This window comes from Emydura macquarii, unplaced genomic scaffold (assembly GCF_026122565.2).
Source record: "Emydura macquarii macquarii isolate MOO-44397 ecotype Brisbane River unplaced genomic scaffold, CSIRO-AGI_Emac_v2 contig_2246, whole genome shotgun sequence".
NCBI lineage: Eukaryota > Metazoa > Chordata > Testudines > Chelidae > Emydura > Emydura macquarii.
In genome coordinates, this window is record NW_027132383.1 from 1,899,696 (window position 1) to 1,926,704 (window position 27,009).

Below are 27,009 nucleotides of genomic sequence, written 5' to 3' on the forward strand. Positions count from 1 at the left end.
GACATCTCTGGCTGTAGTATCCAGAACAGAGGGAAGTAGACGTCTTGTTTGGGGGCGGTTGGAACACAGGAGGGTTTTGAGGTTTTTCATGCTGCTGTTTATCTGCACTACAAGGTAATCGTTTCCCTTCGTCTTTCGGGTAAGGGTGGGGATGACTTTAAATGTGGTGAGGAGGGGGGAGGCTTGTTCCTCATTCCTCACCCTGGTCACTGTTGCCAGTAACTAGCCCTTGCCCGTCACTGCATTTAGCAATGGATAGTGTGTTAGGCTGATGTTGATGCTAACGCGCTCTAGCGGTGTTAATGCAGGGTTCGGCGCGAACACGTGCTCTTTATTACAGCTGATCTAGGCTGGCCGCAGACCCACACAGGTATAATGTGGGTTTAAATCTGGTTTACATTCCAGGGCTTGTTTCCCCAACCAAAAGGACTAAAGACGCTCTTACAAAACGAGAAGCTTAGGTACTGTAGTACAGTTTGGCAGCATGTATTTACAAGGGGAGTGGAGGAGTGATATGGCTATTTTTGTAGCCACATAATCACATTATTCATGGGGCTGTGGTCGTGTTTGACTCGAAGTGCTTGTGTACCTAGATTTTGGCTTCCCCTCCCTGTCCTGTGGCTCCCTGTTACTATAAATTGGGTTGCTACTGCTGTGTTTACAGCCGTTTCTGTCCGTGCTGCACTGTGCATTGACTAGTGCTGGGTCGCTGAGCTCCTGCACGCTTGCCTTTCCCACAACTTTAAAAACAGTCAAACGTTTTCTGAGGTTTGCCGAAGCTTTCCAGGCTTTCTGGAAACTTTCACCGGGGCCTTGTGGTGCTGGCCCTTCTGCAGAGCAGCGCCCTTGGTTGGTAGGTGTTCCGCTTCACTCCAAAAACTGGGCGAATAAAAATTGGCCCTTGGAGAATTACCCAACTCCTTGTGATTTTTGAGCTGCCTGAAGTTCTGCAGGCTGCTCCACAATTCCCCATATTTTGGACTTCTCACTGGAGAGCTAGATCCTGCCTAGAGCTCTTGACACTGTTCTGTCAGAGCTGTTGGTGTGGAGTGAATGAAACGTGTGCAGCACGCTGGGATTGAGAGGAACATCCCCGGTTCACAGGTTTTATGCTGTCTCCTGGAGCTCCCCTGATGTTTGAGCAGCTGGTGTGAGCACAGTGTGGGGATAGGCTGCAGCTCTTCTTTTCTGAGGTCGTAGCTAGAGCTGATGTCCTGAATCAATCCAGTGTTAGCCAAGCTTTGCAATGGCCCATGTACACTAACTAGTCTAACAACTTCAGAGATCAACAGGAAGTGCTTTGTCGGACTCAAATTTCAATTCATATCAAGGCTGAATGACTTGGAGAATAGATTGCTTATTAGCTTTCCCTCGCTCGTCTAAAGCCTTCCTGTTTCTGCAGCCTTTCTGTCACACCCCTGCCTAGGAAGACTGGATGTGGGTGTCTGGAGATTGTGGAAAGTGCTTATCACCTTGGAATGCAAGTTTTAGAGCTAATTAAGTTTGCAGACACACTTGTCGTAAGCCCTGTTGCTTCTGAATAGTGTGCATTTCAGTGGGGGGGGGCAGTTTCCAAGTTCTGAGATGGTCTGGCATCTACTCACCATGCTATCTAAGCTCCTGCTTTGGCGCACACCCTTCCTGGGGCTGGAGAGCTTTTCAGAAAGGTGTCTTCAGCTCTTGTCTTAACCAGTCAGGATTGGGCTCTGTCTTGTCTCTCCTGGCAAAGAGTTCCAGACCCTGAAATCCTGCTCTACCAGAGCTGGGCTTACTTCCACAGGGGCTCTCACACCTTACCGCCCCCCATTTCCACAAACCGCTCCCTCCCCCACCAGTCTGCACCATGATCATACTATGCACCGGGGCAGCCTGAAGACTTGGGATGTGGACTCCTCTTACCATGTGTACGGATCATTAGGTCTCTCCCAGCAGCCTGCTGCAGAAATTGAAGCCAACTGTTTGTGCGGCATAGCTACAAATATCTAGCAAACGTTTTGCACGCTGCCTGTCGCCATGTATGTAATGGTACGAAAACCCTGTTGGATGGAGTTGGGGGTAATCTTTGTGGTTTACCCTTGTTGGAGTGGGTCTGAGTGAGTCATGTAATCTCCTGCTTGTCAGGGCTCGGTTTGAGGAGGGATAGCTGTCTTCTCCCTGGTTTTATTGGATTCGCTGGCGTGGCCCGGAAGGTTCCTTACTCAGAGCATTTGCGATATTCCTAAAGTTATTTTCTGTCTTTGATCCTTCTCCATGTGTCCGATGTTTGTGTGGCAGAGTACAGATACCTTTGTAGGGTTCTTCACTTGGGGGTCTATTATTTTCCTCGGGCTTGGCTGCTTTGTCTTTGTTTCCTGACAACTTTTAGTGGGAAGTCGCAGACAGGAGTGATGCCATAGCAATGCGGGCTGGAGCAAAGCAGCGCGAGTAGTATCCTGGTTCTCAGCCTGTGAATGCTGCAGTGTAGAATTACTAGTGGCTGAGAGTAACAGCATCACGATTCCCACTCAAACTCCATTCACTGAGAAGATCATGTGAGCGGTTATATTAAAGATGATTGGTCATGGTGCTATACTGCTTTTATTGAAAGCAGGAGGAAGCTGTATTAGGTTACACGATCGCTCTTTGACCATAGCGGAGCTGCAGAGATCGGTGAAACACCTTTTTCTGTATTGGTGAACCCAGAAGTGGCTTGCAAAAAATAGAGTTGTGTTTTTCTCTCCGATGAGAGTAAAGGCTGGGCAGGGTCACCTTTTTAGGAATGTAGGAATTGCCAGAGTGCATCAGACCCAAGGTCATCTAGTCGAGTCTCTATCTGTGGCAGTGGCTAGCATCAGATGATCCAGAACAGTGGCTCTGAACCTTACCAAACTTCTGTGCCCCTTTCAGGAGTCTGATTGTCTGACATACCCCAAGTTTCACCTCACTTAAAAAGTACTTGCTTACAGAATCAGACATAAAAATACAGGTGTCGATCACCCTATTACTGAAACGTTGCTTACTTTCTCATTTATACCATATAATTATAAAGTAAATCAATTGGAATATAAATATTGTACTTACATTTCAGTGTATAGTAAATAGAGCAGTATAAACAAGTCACTGTCTGTATGAAATTTTAGTTTGAATGGACTTCGCTAGTGCTTTTTATGTAGCCTGTTGTAAAACTAGGCAAATATCTAGCTGAGCTGATGTACCCCCTGGAAACCCTCTGTGTACCCGCAGGGGTACACATACACCAGAAGCACTGCTTCAGAGGAAGGAGCAAGAAACTTCCCATGAGGCAGGTGTGGGATAACCTGCTCCTCACATTAGGTTTTGTCCTAATCCCTAATAGTTATAGATCAGTTTAAGTATGAGTTTTAGTCTTTCCAAAATTTGTACGCACTGACTCTTATCACTCTGCAGACTTGTGTTATACATATAATTGTCCAGTCCCTTTTGAATCTTGCTAAATTCTTGGCCTCAGTGACTTCCTGTGGCTATGAGTTCCGCAGTCTAATTACACATTGCTTGGAAAAAGTATTTTCTATTATGGGTTTTGAATTTCCCACCTTTTAAAATTTCACTGAATGTTCCCTTTTTCTTGTGTTTGAGATGGAGAACAGAAGCTCCCGATCTACCTTCTCTAGACCACCACTCATTTTATATCCTTTTATCACGTCCCCTCTTATTCGTATCGTTTCTGAGGTAACTGTTGCTCTTCAGAGGAGAGATTTTCCAGCTCTTTGAACCGTCTTTTTGCTCTTCTCTGAACTCCCTCCAGCTGTGCAATATCCATTCTGAGGGGGGGTGCACCCATTATCCCGATGAGGCCTCACCATTAATTTATATGAAGGCATTCTAATGTTATCTGTATTACACACAGTCCCACTCTTTGTGCATGCTTGTATCGTGTTTTCTTTTTTCAGCTCAGCTCTTCCTTGAGTTGTCTGCATTGATGCTCAGGTTCCTTTCCTGAGTTGATGGTTAGTTGAGAATCCTGTTAAGGTGTGTGAGTGGTTTGGTTTTTTTCCTCCGGTGTGCATAACTTTGCATTTATTAATATTGAATTTTGTTTCCTGTTACGTTTTGCATTCGCTTAGCTTGATCAGCTTTCTCTAAAGTTTATTATGGTCCTTTTCTAGCTTGTGTTAGACATATCTGTGACTATGAGCCGCCAATGTGATGTGGCCGTGAAAAAAGCTAATGTGGTCCTAGGATGCAACAGACAAGGTATTTCCAGCAGAGATAGGGAGGTGTTAGTATCGTTATACAAGGCGCTGGTGAGATCTCACCTGGAATATTGTGTGCAGTTCTGTTCCCCCATGTTTAAGAAAGATGAATTCAAACTGGAACAGGTGCAGAGAAGAGCTACTAGGGTGATCCGAGGAATGGAAAACCTGCCTTATGAGAGGAGACTCAAAGGGCTTGGCTGTTTAGCCTAACCAAAAGAAGGTTGATTGCTCTCTATAAAGCCATCAGAGGAATAAATACTAAGGAGGAAGAGGAATTATTTAAGTTCAGTGCCAATGTGAACACAAGAACTAATGGATATAAACTGGTCATCAGGAAGTTTTAGACTTGAAATTAGATGTAGGTTTTTAACCTTCAGAGGAGAGAAGTTCTGGAACGGCCTTCCAAGGGGAGCAGGGAGGGGGGCAAAAATCCTAGCCAGCTTCAAAACTGAGCTTGATAAGTTTATGGAGGGGATAGTATTCTGGGGCAGCCTAATTTGGCAATTGACTGATCTTTGACTACTGGTGGTAAATATGCCCAATAGCCTGTGAAAGGATGTTAGATGGGGGAGGTCTGAGTTACTACAGAGAATTCTTTCTTGGGTGTCTGGCTGATGAGTCTTGCCCACATGCTCAAGGTTTAGCTGATCACCATATTTGGGGTCGGGAAGGAATTTTCCCCAGGGCAGACTGGCAAAGGCCCTGGGGGTTTTTCACCTTCCTCTGTAGCATGGGGCACAGGTCACTTGCTGGTGGATTCTCTGTATCTTTAAACCATGATGTGAGGACTTCACTAACTCATTCATAGGTCAGTGGTCTATTACAGGAGTGGGTGGGGGAGGTTCTGTGGCCTGCGTTGTGCAGGAGATCCGACTAGATGATCATAATGGTCCCTTCTGACCTTAAAGTCTATGATTCTATATCAGCACTCAGTTTTGGCTTCCCAGTTTTTGCTGGCAGATTAGAAAATTGGAATGAGGGTTATTACATGATGAGACTGAACCCAGGGTAATGAGAAGTGTTTTTTTTTTTTTGTTTGTTTGTTTTTTTTTAAAGTCAGGCAGCTTAAAACTAAAAAAATCCACAAACCACCCCCTTGGGAGAAAAGCTCTTTGTGAATCATCCAAAACCCCCTCCTTTCTGCATGCCGAGAAAACTTCCATCAACATTTTGCTGAAAGAGTGTTTGGAGCAGGGTAGATAAAAATGGATGTTTTAAATAAATAAATAAATACAATCAATTTTTTAAAAAGTTTAAATTGGATTTTTTATTATGTTTAAATTATAAGTTTTTCTTTTAAAAAATAAATCTGTTTAAACTGAAATCTGAATTTAATACAAAATTACATTAAGCCCCAAATTTATTATAATCTCTTAAAACAGTTAAATAAATGAATATACTGCATCCTTTAGCCTCTATCAAAAACTTTGAGTTAAAGGCAGCTTGTCTATATAAAGAGAGAATAGGCGGAAAACATGTATCTTTTGAAGTCAAGCTTTATAAATGTGGCATAAGAGGTCATGTACTGTATTAAGGGCTTGTTTTGTTTAACAAAAATAAATTGTATATTCTGTTTTGTGTGTTTAATTAAATTCCAGTTACCAACCTAATGCAGCTTGACACAAGTCATGAGCAAAATGTTAATTATCTAGTTAATAAGCAATATATCAGTCACCATTTTCTAACCTACTAAAATGTACAATTAGTGGATAAGAATCTCAAAATATTAAGCTATAAAATTGCTTAAATAAATATGTATAGTTCTAGTGGTGTACCCTCCTGGTAATGAAAAGATGTACCAAGTCTAGTGTACAGGCTCTGTTTAGTGGTAAATCAACATGTTTTAATGGTTATATTTGCCAGTGAGAATGCACTTTTCTTTAGAAAATAACAGAAGTACAAATTGAAATGTTGATTTAAAATGGACAATTTAAATCAACGAGGCTTTCCACTTGGTGATCAAATCGTGATTTAAATTGCTTATTTACATCGCCTTGATTTAAATCAATCCACCATGGTTTGGAGGACTAGAGAAAATGGTGATTCCTGATATTTCTTATGTAAGAAACAAGCAGAAGAACGTTGTGTTATCCCTTAATGTACAATAAAGGAGCAAAAAGGGCACAAGCGCAACTTGTATTTGTAGGTCCTTTTTCAGTCAGAACAAATGTTTAAAAGCACCTTGCTGAAGCAGAAGCCGCCTGTGTGTTAAGGAAGGTGAGACGGGGCATGTTGAAAGCTGATGCAGAACTGACCAGATGTTGAGCAGGGCTCGGATAACCGACTAGTTCCCATTTGATGCAGAAGAAGGTGAATTCATGCAGTTTTTAGCCCCAATGGAAATTTGGGGGCTTTGGCTTGAGAGGCTTCGTGTTCCCTTATTTCTTTTGCAGATGTCACTTTTTGGCATGCACCCTCCTTCTTCAGCTCTTGGGGATGGCTGCTTTCGAACACTTGCCAGAGTTATACCTGTCTTTTTTCTGGAAGGTGGGGCTGTTGCATGAGAAATGTCTCTGCTGCCTTTGATATGGAGCAATCCAGCAGTGTGTTATAGTGGGCAGCGTCTGGGAGACAGGTACTTTTCTTATAGAAAGTGGGGGCAGAGAGGAAAAATAACTTTCCAAGGTAAATCTGCAGCTGAACTTAGCACAGAAACATTATGACTCGGTCATCACCACGCTGACAGTCGGAGGAGAGCCCTCATCTGAGAGTACATACACTCTGGACTTGGAAACGGGGCCACAGTCAGACAAACTTGGGTTTAGCATTTGGTCATTCAGTGTCATCAGTTGGGTCACTCATCTTTCCAAGTGCAGTGGTGCAAAACACAGGAGGGGGCAGTTTGGAAAATGCCCTTGTTGCTGGAAACTGGGAGGCTTTGCTAAGTGGGTGGGGGGAGTGGCTAAGCAGAACATAAGCTGCGCTTCATTCCTGACGGTTTTAAATGAGTCTGGGGAATGAAACTGCATAGACTGAAATAGACTAACTGTCTATTTGATTGTGCCATTGTTCCCCTGCATTAATATTTTCCTGATAAGGGAGGCAGCTGCACATTGAAACTCACTGAGACTAGTGAATTTCAAATAGTTGATACCACAAGGAAAGGACTTCTGGGCAAGAACTCAGGCACTGGGCAGTCAGGCTGTGCGGCTCACAGTGCTACGGGTAATCTGATTATTTACAAGCTTGTTAAAACAGGCTTCTTCCCCTCCCCCCAACTAATTACTGTACTTGGGAGTCATTCTCTCCTCCCTAGACTCTGCGGTGGGGTGTAGGGAAGGGTGGAATTGCCCTGCCAGATGCAATTAAATTACAAACCTGCCGCTTGCCAACAGCCTGGCCAGGAATGCAGTCAGGTCTCACACAGCGTGGGAGAAACCAGTTCTGTCTTTTGTGACCTCTGACTGGCAAGTTTCCAACCCGGTTTGCACTGGGGGATAGAATCAGGGCTGTGTCAGCTGGTTGTAAGAGCAGCGTCTGTGCTCCAGGCTCTCTTTAACTGCAGTGCCTACCCAAAGGAGTATGAAGTTCTCCTTGGACAGTCTTTCCCTTCTGCTGATGGGCCGCTTGCTCTGACCTGCTCCCAGGCAGTCTCTTCATTTCGGTCTCATTTCCCTTGCCCGCTGTGGGTCCCCTCCATCCCGACCACTCTTCCTGCCTTTGTGTGTTTTCCTTTTCGCTTCCCTCCTCTCCCAGCCCCCTTGTGATAACAGTTACTATGATAAATAAAAATAAAGGAAGGGAAACTAAGCCCACTCATTTTTAAATAAAAATAAACCATGGCACTAACATGCCATTTAACTGTCACTTTGTTCCCTTTGCTTGTAAGTTGTACCCCATTTTTGACTCCCTGTCAGTCTTGTTTATTTTGATTAGGGACAATCTTTCCTTCTGTCGCCGCAGCGCCCAGCACACTGAGGCCCTGGTCTCTCTTGAGCCTCTAGGTGCCTGTCATATAAATAATGGATAAGAACAAGACGTGGGTGAGACTGGAGACTGCTTGACACCCTTCCTAGCATACTACTGTGTGCTTGAGGCCTGTCTAAAAGAATTTGGCATGTAGGGTAAACCTCTTTAAGGAAATTGGATTCATGAAGGAAAACAGAAGATTGTGACGTGGCAGCTGTCCAGTAGTGCGAGGACAGAGCAATCTTGCTACTAGTGCAACAACATCTGACTTGCTGGATTCTGTTTTTTTCCAGAAAGTGTTTACACAATGATGAATAGTTGCTTTGTAGTCTCTCTTCCATTTAACTTCTTTACAGGGCAGCTCTCTGCGCCAGAGCTTTTAAACTCCCGAGTACTAGCCAGGGGTCAATGGAACATGACTCTGCTAGTCTGAGGAATTTTACACTAGGACTTGCACTAATAAAATGTCGCTAAATCTCAGTGGCCAGGGTGGAATACGATTGACCCCTGGTTAGATGCAATGATGTTATTCCCTCTTCTGCCTTTCAGTGATCACTGCAATGGAGAGGCTTGAGTCTCTTTGATTGTCTTGGGTTTTGTCAAACTTTTTTTTTTTTACAAGTAAGCTTTTACACGTAAGGCAAAGAGGAATTAAAGAGCCAGCAGGAACTTGCAAATAAAAGTCCAGGAATGGACAGAAGCATGTTAGAATCTGTAGCCAAATATAAAACTGGCTGAGGAATCCTAGAGCCTGCCTAAAGGTTCTGTTGGTGCCTCATTGTTTCATGAGTATTGACCACCTCTGGCTATTTGACTTTCAGAGCCAGAGAATGGCCCAGGGGGATCCCCATCGGTTTAAGGGTGACCGTGTTTTTTACTTTACTTGTCTCTTAGCAAGGTGCTGTCTTTATTTGTTCCTGCTCATTTCTTTGCTAGTGTTCATTTCAGTTTTGTGATTCTGCCTGAAATTCAGATCTCTAGCAAAGGACCAGCAAAGTGGCAGTGTGGGTATTGCTACGGCAAACCCTGCTGGTGATATTTGTCTGAAAATGGATCAAATTAATTATCGCCTGTTCAGGGAAAGGTGACCTTGTGTGTAATCTCTTAAGCACCCTCTTCTGCTACAGCTTTCCCATATAAAGTACAAAGCACCTGTTTGCTTTCCAGAATACCCTGGTAAAAATGAAATAGCCAATTGGATTTGCTGAGACAGAACAATCATAGAAGATTAGAGTTGGAAGGGACTCAGGAGGTATCTAGTCCAACCCCCTGCTCAGAGCAGGACTAACCTCAGCTAAATCATCCTAGTATTTATAGACTTGTAAACATTTCAAAACTGCTCTCTTCAAAGACTGAGTAAGTGGAGTTGCAACACAGGCTTCCTTAGGGTAGGCTGTCTTTACTGGACTAGGCTAGAAGGTGTGTTACACGTGTTGGTTAGCACATTCCAACCAACGTGTTCTCACTCTCCAAATGCTGCAGGCTGAGTGGAAAGCTCAGCTCCCCCATGCTTCACCTTGACCAGCCAATGTGGTAACATACAATTTGCTTTCGGTTGTTTTGTGGTAATTGAAGTGCTGTTTGTGGGCATTGTAGCACACACTGGTAGAAATCTGGCCTGCTTTGAATAGAACAAGGTAGCTATCCGGCTCTTATGCTTTGGGGCGTAAGTTCATCGCCAAATGGGGTCAGGAAGACACATCCTCCCGGTGTGCGGGATTGCACAATCAGGTGCTTTGTGGTAGCGTGGGGTTCTGCTTTTGGGATGTTGCCATCACCCCTGGAGGATAAGGGGCTCAATACAACTGCAGCAGAAGGACTTCTTGGCCCAAGGGGTAGAGGAGGCCTATAGGGTTTTATTTTTAAGGAAAGGACCAGTATTCTTCTGGTCCTGTGTGTGATTTGCATAGTAACTGTTGCAGTGCATGAATCAATCAGTGGGTTTCACTTTCCTATTAACATGGGAAAAAGACAACTATGTTAAGCACCTTTATCGGAAGCTCTCTGGGTCGTCTCTGACTTGAGAAACTTTATTTTCAAAAACACTTTATGTAATGGTGTGGAAAACAGTTTCATCCTGTCTACACTAGCAGTTAAATTGTCTTCAGTACCAGTCCAAGGAAACCATTTGTTAACTGAATTAATGGTGAGAACGGTTGCCTCCTGGTGAGGTTGGGCTCCAGCATATTGAAAAGTGTGTGAAATGAAACTGGAGAGTTGGCAGGAGTGCAGTTTTGTCCATTGCTAATGGGCTTCCGTAGACAAGACTTCCGGAGCTCTCCTCTGTCTTACAAGGCTTAGAAATGGCTGCTAGTTAAGCACGCGATACACAGGTCAGGCTGGGAATGACCTATGCCTGGATTCCATGCAGTCTGCATTTGAGTAAAGGAAGAGTAAAATGTCTGTTCTGCAATGAGATACAGTACAGAGTCCTTTTGCTGTGTCGTAGGAGAGAGCGTGCCTTCCTCAACATGGGGGGTCCCCCACGAGGCTGTTCCAAAGCGATCTTTCACTCGAAGGAAGGGTGGAAGTACCATTTGTTTTCTGTTCTGGAGCTAAGAGAATAAAGCCAGTAAAAATGGCACTGTTTGGCTGACCGTTCCTGGGTGCCAGATGCCTTTGTCAGCATGTCTCTTCTTTGGCTACTCATTTGTTTGTTCCATGTCTGAAGCTGAGCCATCAGTTTAAATCTTAACGCCATTCATGTTTAACCAAAGTGAAAGCAAGAACTCTTTCTGCCAGGCTTATCTGACTGACAGAGCGGGGGAAAAATCCAGCCTTGCATTTAAGCCCTCACGTTCTATCCTTTGTCGTCAAACAGATGGGGAGAACTAAGATAATAGCACCACCAAGTCAGAAATTCATGTTCGTTAGCATCCTTCCTTCCCCTCCTGCATTGTTTGGTTTGAAGCCCTGGTGCTGATGAGTCAGAAGTGAAAGTCGTCCTACTCTCTAGTTTCTGATCTTTGCCGGGGTAGCATCCAGGCATGTTCTGATAAGTGTGGAAGCATTTTGACAAGTTTGCAGTATGGGCTCCCACCCCTTATTACTAAAGATGGTAACTGACAGCAGGGAATTGCTATTTCTGTGTTTCTCTCAAGATTGCCGTGGAAGAAACCAGATTCCTTTGTTTTATTTAAAGATTAAATTTTGCAATGCTGATGTAAGGGGACAGGTCTATTTCTAGTTTACTGACATCTTTAGTATATTCATGCATTTAAAATAAGTTCTTCTTGTATTGCTGTCTTGTCTATCACATCAGTGAACCAGACAACTGCAATACATACATGTGTGCAACAAAACTGCATATGTTTAAAACCAAAATACAAGGGAAACTGGAGTGTAAGCATGGTGGAGGAGTAAAGTAAACCTCTGGTACATCCGTTCCCACAAGGTCTTTGAAGCTTCATTTCCCTTTCCTTCTTCACAGTGTACTAATGGTCACTTGATGTGCGCTGGCTGTTTTATCCACCTACTAGCAGATGCCCGGCTGAAGGAGGAGCAGGCCACGTGCCCCAATTGCCGTTGTGAGATCAGTAAGACCCTGTGCTGCCGAAATCTGGCTGTGGAAAAAGCAGTGAGTGAGCTGCCGTCAGAGTGTGGCTTCTGCACGCGGCAGTTTCCCCGCTCCCTTCTGGAGAGACACCAGAAAGAGGAGTGCCAGGACAGGTAAACAGTCTGATCTTCTGTTCAGCGAGGCATGAGATGCTTTCATAACCCCTGCAAAGACAACCCGCCTTCACTCATTGTGGTCTTCACCGCTGGGTTGGGTTTTAGTGGCTGCTACTCAGATGGCCCTGTCTGAAGGCAGGCAGGCCACGCAAAGAAGAGTGTGGTCTGAAATACCTTGGTTAGCCGAAGTGTGAATGTTTTATGGTGCTTCTGAACTGTGGTTCCAAGCACTAGCGACCAAGACTCACCTGCAGGGTGAGTTTAGCAGCTAAGGGGAGGCCGTGGGGTTTGTCAGACCAGAGGAACTGACTCCCACTTCAGGAATGTAGGGCATCAAGTAAACCCCTGTGCAACCAGGCAGGACAGCTCTCTCCCTTGTCCTAACCTTCCAGATTCACACTGGCTTGGGCAGATTCGTAACACCCCCACTAACTGATCGGATTGGTCTTCTGCAATACTTAAAGGGAACAGAGTAACCCCTAGAGCAGTGGTCCCCAAACTGTGGGGTGCACCTCCTAGAGGGGCATGGGGGAACGTTTGGGGTGGCGCAGCAGGGCCCGGGTCAGCCCCCACGGGGGGGGGAGCACCACCCAGCCCTGCTCTGCCCCCAGCCGCAGCTCCAGCCCCAACCACAGCCCTGCCCGGCTGCAGCTCCCCACCATAGCTCCTGTGGAGGTGAGGACCGGGTAAGAGGGGACGGGACCAAAAAAATTTGGGGACCACTGCCCTAGAGTGACAGTGTAAAAGCATCAGGAGGAAGAAACCATCTGGCCAATGGTGGGTTTGTCTGCTGGAAAATAGCCTTGGAAAGCTGGTAAACCAGCAAGAATTGCATCCGCCTGATCAGGGGTCACTGCTGTAGCACTGGCCAGAGGGTAGCTGGACTGCCCCTTGTTTACAGCCGATGCTGGTTTCAGATTTCTCACTTGCTTCCCAGTTGCTGTAGGCGTGTCAGTGAAAGGCGTCTTGGGTCAGGGCCAGGTGGGGATGAGTATTTCTTTGCCACAAAGAGTGGCGTTTACTCCAGATTTATAGACCATCTTCCTTAAGGATAGAGTGGGATAAAACACGTTGAATTTAATTTGTCTTAAATTGATGTTACAAAATCCCAGGGAGGACAATAAAATTGAGAGCCAGATTGACTAGGAGCATGGGCAGCAAGTACAATGAGATTACACTTGAGAAACATACAGAATGATAACATCCCACCAGTGAGATATTTTAGGCTGCAGAATAGTCTTCTGAAGAGATGCAGTAGGAGGGCCATCATTGGGAATCTAAAACAAGGGGACAATGTGCACGAGCCCCAGCATGTAGGGCTGGAACAGCAGGGGATGCAGTAGAACACTGTAGCGAGCTCCTTCTTCCAATGTTTGTTGTTTGTCAGGTGGTCTGGCTGCGGGTCACACACAGTAAAACATGAAAGTGAAGCTTCTTGTCTTGACTGCAAGTTGCTTTACTTAAGTCAGCAGAGTTGTGATGCAGCATTCCGAGCAAAGAGATTTACACGTGCTTGCTTTCAACGCTTTATCTCTTGGCCTTCCCAGGCAGAGGCAGCGCATTGTCCCAGCCTATTGCATGCATCCTCCCTCACTTCCTGACCTTGTGACGTTCTAAGCAGTCAAAAGCCTGCAGGATGCATCTTTCAGACAGACTCCACTAGCCCAGAGAGCACGGGCTAGACTGCAGCATGTCAGTCCAGTTACACAGCGCTGTTGGGAATACAGACTTACTGTACTGCATGTGCACGTGAGCGCTGCAGCTGTATTCTCTAGTACTGCGACCAGCTGAAATCCAGTAAACCAGCCGGGGTTGAGTGTGTCAGTGTTTCGTTGGGTGGCCCCTCACAGGAAGCTGTGTGCTTGTCTCAGTAGGCAAAATGGCACCAGTCCCATGACTCCTACGGAGGCTATGCCCCAGCATGGCACTACAGACGTCTTCGTTTTAAAATCCAGACCACACGTGGTCACTGACAATCCATCACTCTCGTTGCGGTAGAAAGGGAGTCAGCCCTGACATCTTTTCAAACTCCATTTCAAATCCAGTCTGAAAGGCACCTCCTGTCACTTCAGTTGTATGTTCTGTACTTTACACAAGTGCTTTTCAAAGGGAGTGTTGCTGGTCTAGGACACTTGCTACCTTATTACACCCCAGGGCTTGCTGCCTTTCAGTGGTGGGTGGAGAGATCCCTGCAAACGGTCCGTAGAGTTCTTTGGCATCTCATAAAATGACAGGTGCTAAATAAATCCTGGTGAGACGGCGCAGTGCCAGGTACTGTACCAGCACACACGCTCTAAAATGCCACCCCAGATTAGTATTACGAACGCCATTGCTGTGGCCAGCGGGTTAGTTTGAGCATGAATGACTGCAGCCAAACATGCTAGCTTGCAAAAGCCTAGGCCTCTTTGGCAGGGCGGAAGTTTCTGGGATGCTGAGGCCCAGAGATTTAGTGATAAAGGCTAGTAATGTGTGAGGCAGCTACTGTTCTGCCGGTTGGTCGGGTTTACTTTGGGAAGCTCTATTCTGAGCAGACAATAAGTCTTCTCATTCATAAAGTGTCATTTGCCTTTAGTGCATCTCATTCCATGGTGCAGCGTCTGTCTACGAACCAGACAAGTACTCTTGTTTGTGCTCTCTTCGTCACAGGGTGACTCAGTGCAAATACAAGCGGATTGGGTGCCCTTGGCAGGGTCCGTACCATGAGCTGACGGTGCATGAAGCGGAGTGCACTCACCCCACAAAGACTGGGAATGAACTGATGGAGATTCTGGATGAAATGGACCAAACCCATAAAAAAGAAATGCAGCTGTATAACAGCATCTTCAGCCTGCTCAGCTTCGAGAAGATTGGCTATACAGGTAATCACTCAGACAGGCTCTTGGGCAAAACCAGCCCCTCCTCACAATATTTTCAGTGTGTTCTTTTTGGCACTAATGTCATCTGCGTACTGATGAAGCCTGTTTTTCTTATGTGATGCACAGTGCCAGTGTGTAAAGCAGAAGAGCTGGTCTTTGCTGAGCAGACAGTAGCTGCAATGCGTCTGTCCCAGTAGTGCTCTCCGAGAAGCCTTCCCTGTCTGCTTGGCAGTTGGGTTAGCTCGTGTCTGTGTTCCCTTCTCGGTGAAGGGCAGAGATGGAGGGGTGGTATGAAACCTTAAGTGTTGGCTCAGCAGCAGCAGCAGCAGATTTCATTGTCCTGGCGTCAGGTGGGATTTTGATTCAGGATTCCCGAGCCTTGGACTGGTGAAAGACTGGACCTGTTCCAGAGGTTATATGCTCAGGCTCTGGGCAGGAGCTGACCTCAGTTCTTACGGAGCTGCTTCCCTTGATGGCTAGTCCACTGAGCGGTACTTGTGTCGAATGTGGAGGAAGACCCCTTCTTAGCTGCAGGTAAGGTGCTGTAGTTGCATCCACCGGATTGACGGACAAGACCAGAGTAATAATTTAAAACCTGTGTTGCCTGTGATGTTTTCTTTGTTTTACTGCAAGTGAAAATGAAATTTGACACCATTCAGCTAACAGAATCCTTGTCCGTCATCTGATACATCCTTCCAACTGGAATCCAGTGTATTAATAACTTCACATGCAATCACTGAAATGACACGCCCACACACATTGACCCTACGTGCTAGGCCTCCTGTTTCCACTGAACGGGAGTGATAGCTCCTCACATTCCGTTCTGGTTCCTGTTGGAGGGTCACACACTTGGTGAGCTATTCAGAAAGCTTAATTTATTTTTCTCGGGTCTCTGTGATGTTCGTTTTGTATTAATCTGGAGAGCGCTCACAGTAATCCCACGGTGCGGTTTCTCAGACTTGAGTACCCTCCTCTTCTTGCTTTTCCTTGGGGTAAAGAGAAACCCAAGTGCAAAGCCATCTATTGTCTGCCTCATATGGTAATTCCTCAGGGTGGGCTGAGGGGAAAGAGGGATTAAAAATGAACTTTGAATTAACTAAGAAACAGTGCAATAAAACATGCAGGGAAGCCGGTTACTTTACTGGCAGGTCAGTCTAAAGCCAGGCCCTGAGAATTGCTGTTTAAGATTTTTCTGCTTGAGGTACTTGGAAGCAAATAATATGGAAGAGAAACTGTGACGAGGGTTTGGATTTGCTTGGATGGGGAAGGGCCTGGGTGGGGAAAGCACATTTCCCTCACCACAAATATTTTACCAGCCCCACAGAGAGGAGCGTAGAGGGAAGATCTCCTGATTTGGGCTGGCCTTCCTTCTCCAGTGTGAGGAGCAATGGATGCTCTGCTCTTCCAGAAGGGAGCTGCAGGCAGAAGCTCGTGATAGTCTAATACTGGGCAAGGTCTGCTTGCCTCTCTCACTTGAGGTAGAAAGGTGATTTTTTTCATTGCGATTAGAGCCAGTCTAGGATCCTGTTGCCTTGATCACTTTGCATTTTAAATCTGAAGTTGAGTCCTCAGTGAAAGTGATCTAGGCCGGTGTGTGGCAAATGGATTGTGCTGGGAGTTCAGGCCATGAAAAATGGACCAATTTTGTTAGCTGATCTGCTTGCCCCAAGTTCTGGCTTTTCCTAGCATTACGTCCATTGCTGCCAACGGACATACGTAAGTAGCTGGTGCTAAGGAAGGAAGCCAAAGTCCTGGTATCTCTACCAGCATGGTAGTCTCTACACTTTGAACAAGACCGAGTCAAACCAAAGTTACCTAGATGCTGAGATGTCCAAGCTTTGCTCTGTGCTGCTTTCGGGGCCCAGCCTGGTAGGATAAGTTAGCTCAGCGGGGCACCCTTGAGAGCGGGGCGAAGCAGTAGCGTTCTGTGCTGCTGAGCATTGCACAGCAGCTCTCCGTGACACTGGAGATGCAATTAAAACACTGCACCCCCACGCCCAAAGCAGTGACTACCTAGGAAACATTGTCGTCTCTGAGGAGAGCTGTGTGTTAGCAGTAGTCCTTCTTGATCCCTGGAGATGCAGCTGGACTCTGAGCGTTGTTATTGTAGGATTCTGTAGTAGAAAGATGGCGTACGCCAAAGCACTGAGTTACAAATGCTGTGTAGCTTGAATAACTGATCACCTCCTTTGTCCAGGTGTTGCCTGCTGTGCTTTCCTAACTCTTCCGGAAACACTGAAGACTATGTAAACATGTATGAAACGCACCCAAAGGTTCGTTGTACTTGTAGTTGTGCTGTGAGCTTCCATGGTTTGTACAGCAAAGACTTAAAACACTGAAACTATGTGCTTGTTCAAAAGTGAGAGTTGCCAAACTCTCTGTGCTATGGACTCTGCTACCCAAGGGTTTCATGGACTGACGGCGGACTGTGCCTTGAAAGGTTTGGCTGGATTTCAGATTTGATAGTGCATTTGGACCGTCTCTACCCAATGTACTGTTACATTTCTTTATGTATCTGAACCTGGGATTTTCTGTACCTTAGTTGAAACCTGAAGGTCTGTGTTTCACATGCCGTGTTCTCTGGTTTTGCACTGTGGTGATGCATAACTGTGCCTTTTTACCTTGTTGACAGAGTTGTATGCATACTCCCAATAAAACGTGTTCTGTTATCTGAACTGTATCCTGTCTGCGTGTGATGCTTGTTTTTGTGCACTCCATACCTCAGTGTTGGCACCCCCAAGAGCTTATACCTAGGATCAGCTACAGCTTCCCACAACACTGACCTCACTGCACTCTTATTGCCCATTCCCTCGACTCATTCTTCATCAACAGATCGCAAGGTATTTCTCCAAACAAGTGGAAAGAGCCCATCCATCTCGCCATTCTTGCTGACATGGTTTCTAAGCAGATTAATGTCGGTCAGACCTGCTTAGGCAACTGACCAGGTATAATTGTGTGCTGTGTGCACCACCCACTCACCACAAGCTAACGTTAGTTTGTCCTTTACCTTGTGACAACGAATTCAAACTGATCGAGGGAATACTTCTTTGCACAACAAAACAGGTGACTTGTGAGACTCTCTGCCACAAGATATTACTGAGGCGAAGAATTAAGAAAAAAGGATTAGACACCGATACTCAGAATATTCACGGTTACGCTAAATATGCAGATATATGCGATATAAACCCTCATGCCTCCAGACCTAAGCTCATCACAGAATGGGGATTAACTGTTCCAATGGGGTTTCTTCAGCCTTCCTCACAAGCATCTGATGCTGGCCACTGTCGGAGAGGGGGTACTACACTAGCTGTTCCGACCCAGTGTGGCAATCCCTATGTTTAGAAGGTGGTGTATTCAGTTGATTTGATTAACCTTGTTTGTATTTTATTTTCCCCTTACCCCACCCTTCCCCCAATTTTATGTATCTTGGAAGTGATTCCTATATTTACGGTTTTCGTTTGACTATTAAAGTGCATTGAGTTCCTTCCCGAGAAGTCCCATTTCTCCTGACACTAGCTGGCTTTGTGTGGTCACCCCCTGCCCCAATTGCATCCTTATGCCATGTCCAGGAAGGTCTGCACAGTCACTACAGGTAACTCGAGCTCAATTGTTCAGGCTGCCAGCTGCTCCGGTTAATTGTCTGTCTGTGTTTTCTCCCCCACCCTCTTGTTCTGTTGCAGAAGTTCAGTTCCGCCCCTATCGAACAGATGACTTCATCACGCGCCTATACTACGAGACGCCCAGGTTCACCGTGCTGAACCAGACCTGGGTGTTAAAAGCTCGAGTCAACGACTCCGAACGCAACCCCAACCTGTCCTGCAAGCGCACCCTCTCCTTCCAGCTCATTCTGAAAAGCAAGATCAGCTCCCCGATGGAGTGTTCCTTCCTGCTTCTCAAAGGGCCCTACGACGACGTGAAGATCAACCCCGTGATCTATCACTTCATCTTCACCAATGAGAACAACGAGACTGAGTACGTGCCACTTCCCATCATCGACTCTGTGGAATGTAACAAACTGCTGGCAGCCAAGAACATCAACCTGCGGCTTTTTATATTCCAGATACAGAAATAGGCAAGGCTGAGTTATGCTGGAAGTTACCAAGAAAAGCACCACTGAACCATAGTTACCTCGTACGGCTGCCTGTGCCAGTTGTGATTTCACAGTAATTTGGTCATTTTAAAAGGAGAAATGACGACAACGAAATGTCTGCATGTGTATGCAACAGCGTAAGCAGTCACAGCCTTCCTTTCCTTCCCCCTTCCCCCTCAAGGGACAGACAAGAATGGAGCCAGGTCCGTCCCGAGGATTGGCGCATGGGGATGGCAGCTGGCAAACCTGCAGGTGCTGGCAGAATAGCGAGATCGCCTTGGCATGCTGTCGTGAGGGCAAGTTGGGGAGCCAGCGATCCACGCATTTCAGCATGTTGTGAATAGACAGAGTTATGTTGTCATGGTAAAGTGCACAATCTTCATGTGGCAGGCTGGGGGCTGTGAAGGGAGGCGGCGTTATTTTCTCCCCCTCCCTACAGACAGCATGTTGGCTTGAGTGAATTAGATAAATGTCAGTTTCCCGTTTTGGTTTCAGGGTGGGGAGCGTAGAGACAAGTCTAGCTGTGATTTAGGGCTTGGGAGAGCATAGTTCATCATTATTATTTGTGCAGTCTGGTCCTCTGTCTGTTGTATCACTAGAATAAAATAAGGGGGCGGGGGGAGGGTTTCAAATGAAACACACACATCCCTCCCAGCAAACACAAATGGGGTGTTTGGGGATTTTTGTAGAACTTGTGCTGGCTGGGCTGACGTTCCATTCTTCTGTAGGAAAGGGATCGCGGTGGGGAGAAACGACGTAGCCGCAGCGCATTGTGTGTGACAGCGTTCCAAAGAACCAGACTCCCCATTTGTGTCTAGTTGGTATAAACTAACCCTTCGTTCCGTATTCCTTTTGCCCCAACCTTTTGGTCCAGCTGAGTTAACCGTTGCCATGGTTTGTATGCACAGTGAGGATTATGAAAAGCAGACACGCTGAGTTCTCCTGGAACTCCCCTGGAGTTGTGACATGAACCTTCTGGACTGAGGGGGCTTTCCTGGTAATTCCTACATGAAGATGCTCTTGTTCTTGAGTAATTTAGAATGGGTTATTGGAGCATTTTCATCAAGACAGTGCTGATGGCGAATGGATCAGAATGGTTCATTGTCTCTCTCCTTCCCTTTCCCCCCCCCCAATCACCTCCCTGGAATGCTGCAAACAAAATACCGTATCTCTAGTTCATTTTGTATTGCACTTCATGAAGAAACAATCCCGAGATCATTTCTACACTTCATGCTTCCTTCAGCCCTGCAGTATAGCACAGGTTGAGATTTTATCTAGACACGACGAGGACCTATGTAGAAACCAAACCTAAATTCTTGCAGACTTTTCGGAATGCAGGGTGAAATTCTGTCCCTTTGCAGTTTTGCCAAAACTTGAGTTTCTTGGGAAACAAGAAAAAAGAAACGAGTTGCAGGCTCTTCTAGTAATTATGCAATTTTACAGTGTGAGCATATTTTTTATATATGAAATATATACAGCATGTTTATGGACAGGGATAGTGCAGCCGTTCACCAAATTGTGAAGAGATCTACAGGGATATTTCACTTGACACTATTTTTAAGAAAATGAAATGTGGGGTATTACTGGTGGTGGATGAAAACTGTATCACAAGCTCATTAATACTGTGTATTCAAAATCAGCCACCTCATAAACGTACCCATTGGAGTCATGCTCTATAATTTTATTTTTAGGGAATAACTGGATTGGGTGTGATGTAAATAATGAAAACCTCTCGCAGATGCTGCCTACGGTGGAGTTGTTACTGTTTTGCTTTCTGTAATGAAGCTCCTTCTGCCCTGGGTTTTCATTCTGAATCATGTCAACTTTCCATCTGAGCTTTCTCACCTTCTCCCCCTGGCCTTGCTAAAGGCCTTGGCCAGGGGGAGTTTGAGCCCTTTATTGGTAACTTGGTAAGTCTGTCTGCTGTGCCCATGGAATAGGAGAATGTTTATAGCATGAAGCCTAGTTAATAGTTTGAATAGTTTCTTGAAATCTTAGTGATGTCTTTTAAAGAGTCGTAGAGTTTCATAGAATGAAGGTATCACTGCCAGTTTAAAAGCTGTTTCTTCAAAATGCTCAGTTAGAATGGAAGCGGGGTTTAAAACAAAACCCTTTCCCCTAGCTACTGGTGTTCCTGTCTAGTGTGGAGGTTGGAGTCTGAGCCTCTTCCTTCACCTCTCCCCGCCCTCACCTGGAGAGTAGGATCTCAGCTCCTGTAGTCCTAGATGTGAGAAATGTCTAACACTGACTTGCTAGAATAGTAAGCTGTCATTTTATATAGGCTTCTCCGTAGCTTCAGAGGAATAACATCTGTGGTAGCTTTCTTTTGATTAAATACCAAAGAGCCATTTTCCCATGAGCCCCGTTACTCCTCGTTACTGTCGCATGCTACGTGTTAGACTGACAAACGACATGGCATGCAAGAAGGCCAGAGACTATATTTGGTGATGGTTCTGAGTGTCTAAGAATGATGCCAACACTACAGTGCCCATAGAACAGGACAGACACCTTGTGAAACTTCAGAGGAGCTTTTTGTGTGTGTGTGAGATGAATGTAAATGTTTTCAAAACGGGCGGTCTCGGGGTTGCCTCTCTTTTGTATTAGCAACACGGAAGGGGGCCGCCAAAAGCTGCCTCCTTTTAGTGCTGTTTCCTGAGATCTAGTCGCTTACAGGATAGGCCGGAAGCCAGTCCGTGAAAGACGGTGCCCGCAGGAGAAGCATTCAGAACAAGTTGGCCAAGCTCGGAGTCCCATGCTTGGCAAAGTCTAGAGTGGAGTCCAGTGTCAAACACCAGGGCAGATGGAGGCTTCCCCTCGGTCATGGTAAGGGAGCTTGCATTGCAGTTGACTTCCCACTGTCCCAGCCTGCAGTTCAGTTTGTAGTACAGTTTGTTCCTTGGTGTCAAGTGCACAAGGGCTTATCAAGGAAACGAAAATTCCCCTCCGCCAGGGGCCGTTGTGTGGTAGCTCACTGGCTCAGACAGTGCCACAGGAATAGCGCCTGGTTTTTTGAAAAGAGCAAGAACTCCAGTGCAGTCTTGTACAGACCTCTACTTCCTTCTGTGAATAGCAATAGCTCTTTGAACCCGTCCTCGTTCAAACTTACTGCTTTGAACGGGACTAGATATCCACCGGATTATTGATCCTACTGGAGTATTGGGGGTTCCAGTATTCCCATGTTCAGCGTGACGGAGCATGTCCTGTTGGATGACATGGACACTTAGACCTCTGATCACCTTACGCAGAGTACAGCCGTCGCATTGACAGTATCGGCATTGGAATCTGAATGACCAAAAGTGACGTAGAAGTGTCTTGGCTCTGACTTTGGGAAGTGAAGACGACCAGCGCTGGTACCGACTTGCCTTGTCCTGAGGCTCTAAGAGGCTCAACACTTAGTGGAAAGAGTTGAGTCACTTTGAGGAAGGATTTGCCTATCCTAATGTAACTGGAAAATACCGCATGTGGCAGCTAGGCACAGTGCGTCTCTCTGGAAAGAACTGCTACAGTAAGTCCTGTGATAGAGTATGAGAATTTAGTTAAAGCCACCATGTCAGTGCACCAGGTAGGTATATTTCTCATCTCCCTATGCCCTTTTCTCACTGTTGCAAAGACAGGAGGGTAAGTATTTTCTATAGTGATTAAAGGTCATCTTAGGAATGTGCTGCAGTACCTGACACTTTCCATTTAGTATAGACTAGGGAGCGTTGATCTCTCTATAACCAGCACTGGTTTGCTATAACAGCTGGTATAGTCGTGTGCTTTCTACTGAGACAACTGCTGCTGAACCTGGTGACCAAAGAAATCCAAGCTCCGGCAGCAGCGCTATTGATAGTTCAGTAGCAGCTTTATGTAGTGGGCTGGTGATCAGCACAGACTCAAAACACAAAGGTGCCCTGCATTCACGTGAGCTACTGAAGCCATTCATAGTTCTCCCCCTCCCTCCAAGAACTAAATTAAGGGGTAAAATCTTTCCAAAGTAAATTGAGCATATGAGAAACGCGTGCTTGTAAATGAACTTAAACAAGAAATCCTGCCCCCGAGGAGTTCCCCTTCCACCCTGAAAGCTCAGAACAACTCTTCCCCAGGAGGCTTGAGAACACATCAAGAGATGGCAAAGAGACGTCATTCCCTGTTCGGAAGCCCTGAAGATCCTCCTAAGAACTTCAGGCAAATCCTCTGGAGTATTCATTCTGCTACTCAAAGGATGGGCAACTGCACAGATCCTTCTTCAGCTTTGCTTGTAGTGATTCATGTCTTTAAAAACGGGAACTGTTCAACCCCCGCATGCCCCTAAAAGGGAAAGTCTCGTATTTCTCAACAGTGGCTGTCTCAGATTCAGTTCAGTGGTATCCTGTTGACTCCTCTGGGTTCGATCCATGTGTCGTTTGCACACTGGGTTTTCCCCACACCACCTTGTCCTTTCTAAAAGTTACCTGCTGACTGACTCGTTTTGTAGCACATTGGGCTACCTAATGAGAATTTGTGGCAGCCTGCAAACTTTTCAGGATAGAACGGTTTTCCCCCACCCCACCCCCTGTGGTTTTAAAGCTGGTATAATCCTGCAGGTCTGAACTTGTTTGTGGCCTGATCTTAGTACTGTAGTCCCAGTTACTATTTTTTCATCTCTGACAGTATTCTCCTGTTCCCGAAGTGTGAGGGTGCGTGCTGGTGAGTTTCTGAAGGTAAACTGGTTTTTATTTGGTGACTCTTGCCCCAGGTAACTGGATCCCACATCAGAAGGCAGTTTTGCTTATCTTCATTTGATTGATGGGAAAGATGGCTGGCGGTTTCCTGTGCACGTTACTTTCGATGATGCACAGTGAGGGCTGAGTCGTCCTGTAGTGCTGTCAGAGGAGATCCCCCAGCGGTGCCCAGCTGAGTGTCACACTGGCTACTTTACAGGGGTCGGGGTCCCCACCTAATGAGTGTATGAGACAGATGCAGCCGTCCTCATCTCTTTAACTGAGGGATGCAACTCGGGTACACTAGTTGCCAGTGCACAGTGCTGCTGCAGAGATTAAAGTGCATCCCTGCATCCCAAGGCCTGTAATCTCCATGTCCCATCTTCCCCAGGAAGATAGGGAAGCCACCGCCATTTTACGCAACACAGGGATAATCGGTGCAGGAACATTAGTCTTCTCTCCAAAGAAAAAACTGTTAGGCCTTGAATTCAGACAGAACAGATTTTTTGATGCAACTCTCTTCCATAGATTCAGGCAGGAATCTCCAATTTGCACATTTAATGGGATTGTGCGATAGATGCAGAGTTGAGCAGAAGATGCCACACGGCAACTTTGAATGAAATGGGCCTGATCTCTGAGGGTTCACGATGTTACAGCGACTTGAGACCCAGCCCATCAGCTGTGATTTAATGTGACTCTGCATCTCCTGCACCATAGGGTGCTTCCCAGTAGCATACCCAGTGCCATGGACCGCACATGACAAGTCTGTCCAGGCAGAGACCCATCACTGTCCTCTGTGTGTGTAGCTGTCTCCCTACTCCTCTTTTGTGTCAAAGTTTTACATACTGTTTGCTATTGTGCCTTTAATATCTGCCATTGTTGTCAAAGGATGGCTGTGGGAAAAGTGGAACCCTTTCCCTTCCCAGCAACGTTCCTCTGCGGTCCTCATCAGATGCTAGTTGAATGAATGCATCTGTGGGTTTTCGTTTGAGAGGTGTTGCCGCCACTTTTCTCCTTCTTTCTCTTTTCTTGTTACCACTGAATGTTTCTGTTCCCATTTGGCCTCTCGATTCCTCTCTCCTGTAAGCGCAAGGAATTGTGCTTTGGAATAGCCATGTGTCCAGCGTGTCTGAAAGATCCCCCCTCACGTGGGGATGAGATCATTGGTCAGAGGCGGACTTAAATTTGCGTCAGCATGGGCCCGTCTTCTTGGCCCAGGCCTGGGGAATGTCATCACCAAGTTGTATCTGAATGGGACTGAATGCATAGTCTTGCCTTGCGGTTACTGTTTGTGGATGTTCTCACTAAGGTAATGGCAGGTAATCTCTTTGGAAGCCAAAAGACAGGACCGTGGACAGTATTACAGCAGTTGTTGTTTATTAATATTCGTTCTAAGAGTGTGGAAGGAAAGGAGGAGCAGCTGTGTAGCCACATCTCTGACAGCAGCATTAGACTGAGCAAAGCGCATTGGAGTGAGGGTGAGTACCCGGAAGAGTGGGGACTCCAACGGGGGTCACTCATCAGAGTCCAGTTGTTAGAGCTGGCATCCCACAAGAGCAATATCCATTGCTTCCTTTGGGTTCGCGGGTTTCAAATGCCTTCCTGAATCAGTGTCTGTGTCCAGGAGTCCCTGGCCACTCGCCAGGCGGACTCAACTGAACCGATTTTCTGTTTGTGACGGTCAAACAATTCTAACTAATCAAATTTTCTCAAAGCTGTTCTCTCTCCCCTTGCCTTCGTCTCTCAACTCCTTTGCATAGGTCACCCTGTCCTTACTGGACATGATAAAATTCATACACAGTAGCTGAGCCTTACATGTCTAGTTCGGTACTAGACAAATAAAGATTGTAGCATGTCTCTTCATGCCAGGGCTGAAGACGGGCAGACCACAAACCTCCTTACAGTATTTACTGTGGGTAATTTATTTAACTAGTGAATGTAGAATTAAAATAATTTAAAAGCTAATGGTTTGTTTTGCGGGATCGTCCGTCCTCTCTGTAACTGGCCTGATTTTATTTGTGTTCTTGTTCCTTTAGTTCATTCTGTGTAGAGAGAATAGAACTGACGTGTCGGGGAGGGGGAGGGGGAAGGGAAGAGGGTTAATTTGACAGCTGGACCCTGGTCTTCAAAGTAGATGAGGATGGGTGGGTATCAGTCCAGCCTCCGGCCACTCGTTTTGCAGAACCAGCCCCCAGCGTGGCCCAATTGGCAGCCGAATCAGGGAGGCTTGGGATGGGAAAAGCGAGCACCGCTGCCGCTCAGGACCGAGGAGTGCGGCTAAGAAAGCACATGCAGCCCCGGCCTTGGCTGCTGCTATAACTCGCCTCCGCCCGTTCCCTGAGCACGACACGTCGCTAAAAATGTTGGAGAGGGATGGTTCTGAGGCTGCCGGGAATGATTTATTCTGTTCCTTTTGTGGTCTGCGTTCTGTTTGGATAGTTCCTGTATGTACCTGTAGTAAAAAAAAGAGAGAAACCAAAAGCAAACCTGCGTCTGTGTTTACTTGACCAAACCTTGCTGCTAGTCATCCACCTCGCTCTGGAGAATCTGCCGCTGCCCAGGGATGCAGGCTTTCTGTCCCTTGGGCAGGCCTGCAGCCCAGCTCCGCTTTGCTGCAGGGGCAGCTCACGCTCGTTCTAGCTATGGTTTACTTGGCCCTGCCTGAGCACAGGGGGCTGGACTAGGTGACCTCTCAGGATCCCTGCCAGCCCTCCGTCTCCGTGAGTCTCCCTGGAGGAAACTTGACCCTTGGCAGCACCACAAGGCCACGCCCTTGGTCAAAGGAGTTGATTCCACTAGTGCCGTGACGGTCGCCAGGAATGGTGAGAACACTGGCAAGTGACCTCCTTGAATTCCAGCCAAAGCATGCACGGCATGGAACAGCCGCGCGCCTGGCTTGCGTCTGCACGGGCACCCAGCCACAGCCCTGTGTAATGTCCCGAAGGCAGCCTGCTCGGGAGAGCTAACAGCCAGCCCCACACAGGAGCTCAGATGTGTCTACACCCCTCTCAGCCTGGCTTCACCTGCCCCGTCTCTGGTTCTCTGAATCGCAGCATGTCCTAGACCCCGCAGCCCAAGTCCGGGGGAGGGGGGGAGAATCAGACTGCGTGAGTGAACCTAAAGCAGAGGGGATAGGCCGTGCGATGGCAGACCGAGCAGTGTTGACAAACACAAGGTGATACACACTGCAAGGAGTAACTTGAATTACTCATGCCCAGTGCTGGCTTCTAAACGAAGGGAGGCGGAGGGATTCCTGGGGACAATCCAGTGACATCTGCTCAGTGGTAGTCAAAAGGCAAACGCCATCAGGATGTAGAAAATACGTCGTTGGATAACTCCATGGTGGGCCCTCAGTCCAGTGCTGTGTTCAGGCCTGGTCACCCCCAGCTCGTTAATGGCGCAGCAGGAAGTGATGAGGTGAAGGGTTGGACAGTGAAGACGGTCAGAGGCATGAAGAGACTCTATAGAAAGGGTGGGGCTGTTTCGAGGGGAGAAGAGGCGGGATGTAGGTATCCAAAAGAATTGGGCACGTCTAGTTACCTTTTCTGATACGAGAACAAGGCAACAGACACTGAAAAAAGGAAGGT

The 27,009-nt window shown here is 46.6% G+C and overlaps 1 protein-coding gene across 4 annotated transcripts in view; it reads left to right on the top strand.

The window, feature by feature from the left end:
* ZFTRAF1 (zinc finger TRAF-type containing 1) overlaps window positions 1–25,908 on the top strand; it is a 44,006-nt gene extending 18,098 nt beyond the window's left edge. For all 4 annotated transcript variants that reach the window (XM_067560113.1, XM_067560114.1, XM_067560115.1 and 1 more), the window contains exons 2-4: window positions 11,554–11,792; window positions 14,442–14,653; window positions 18,331–25,908. In XM_067560113.1, coding sequence (XP_067416214.1) covers window positions 11,554–11,792; window positions 14,442–14,653; window positions 18,331–18,722 — 843 coding nt within the window. In that variant the 3' untranslated portion in view covers window positions 18,723–25,908. The remainder of the gene's footprint in view (window positions 1–11,553; window positions 11,793–14,441; window positions 14,654–18,330) is intronic.
* Window positions 25,909–27,009: the final 1,101 nt, after the last annotated feature.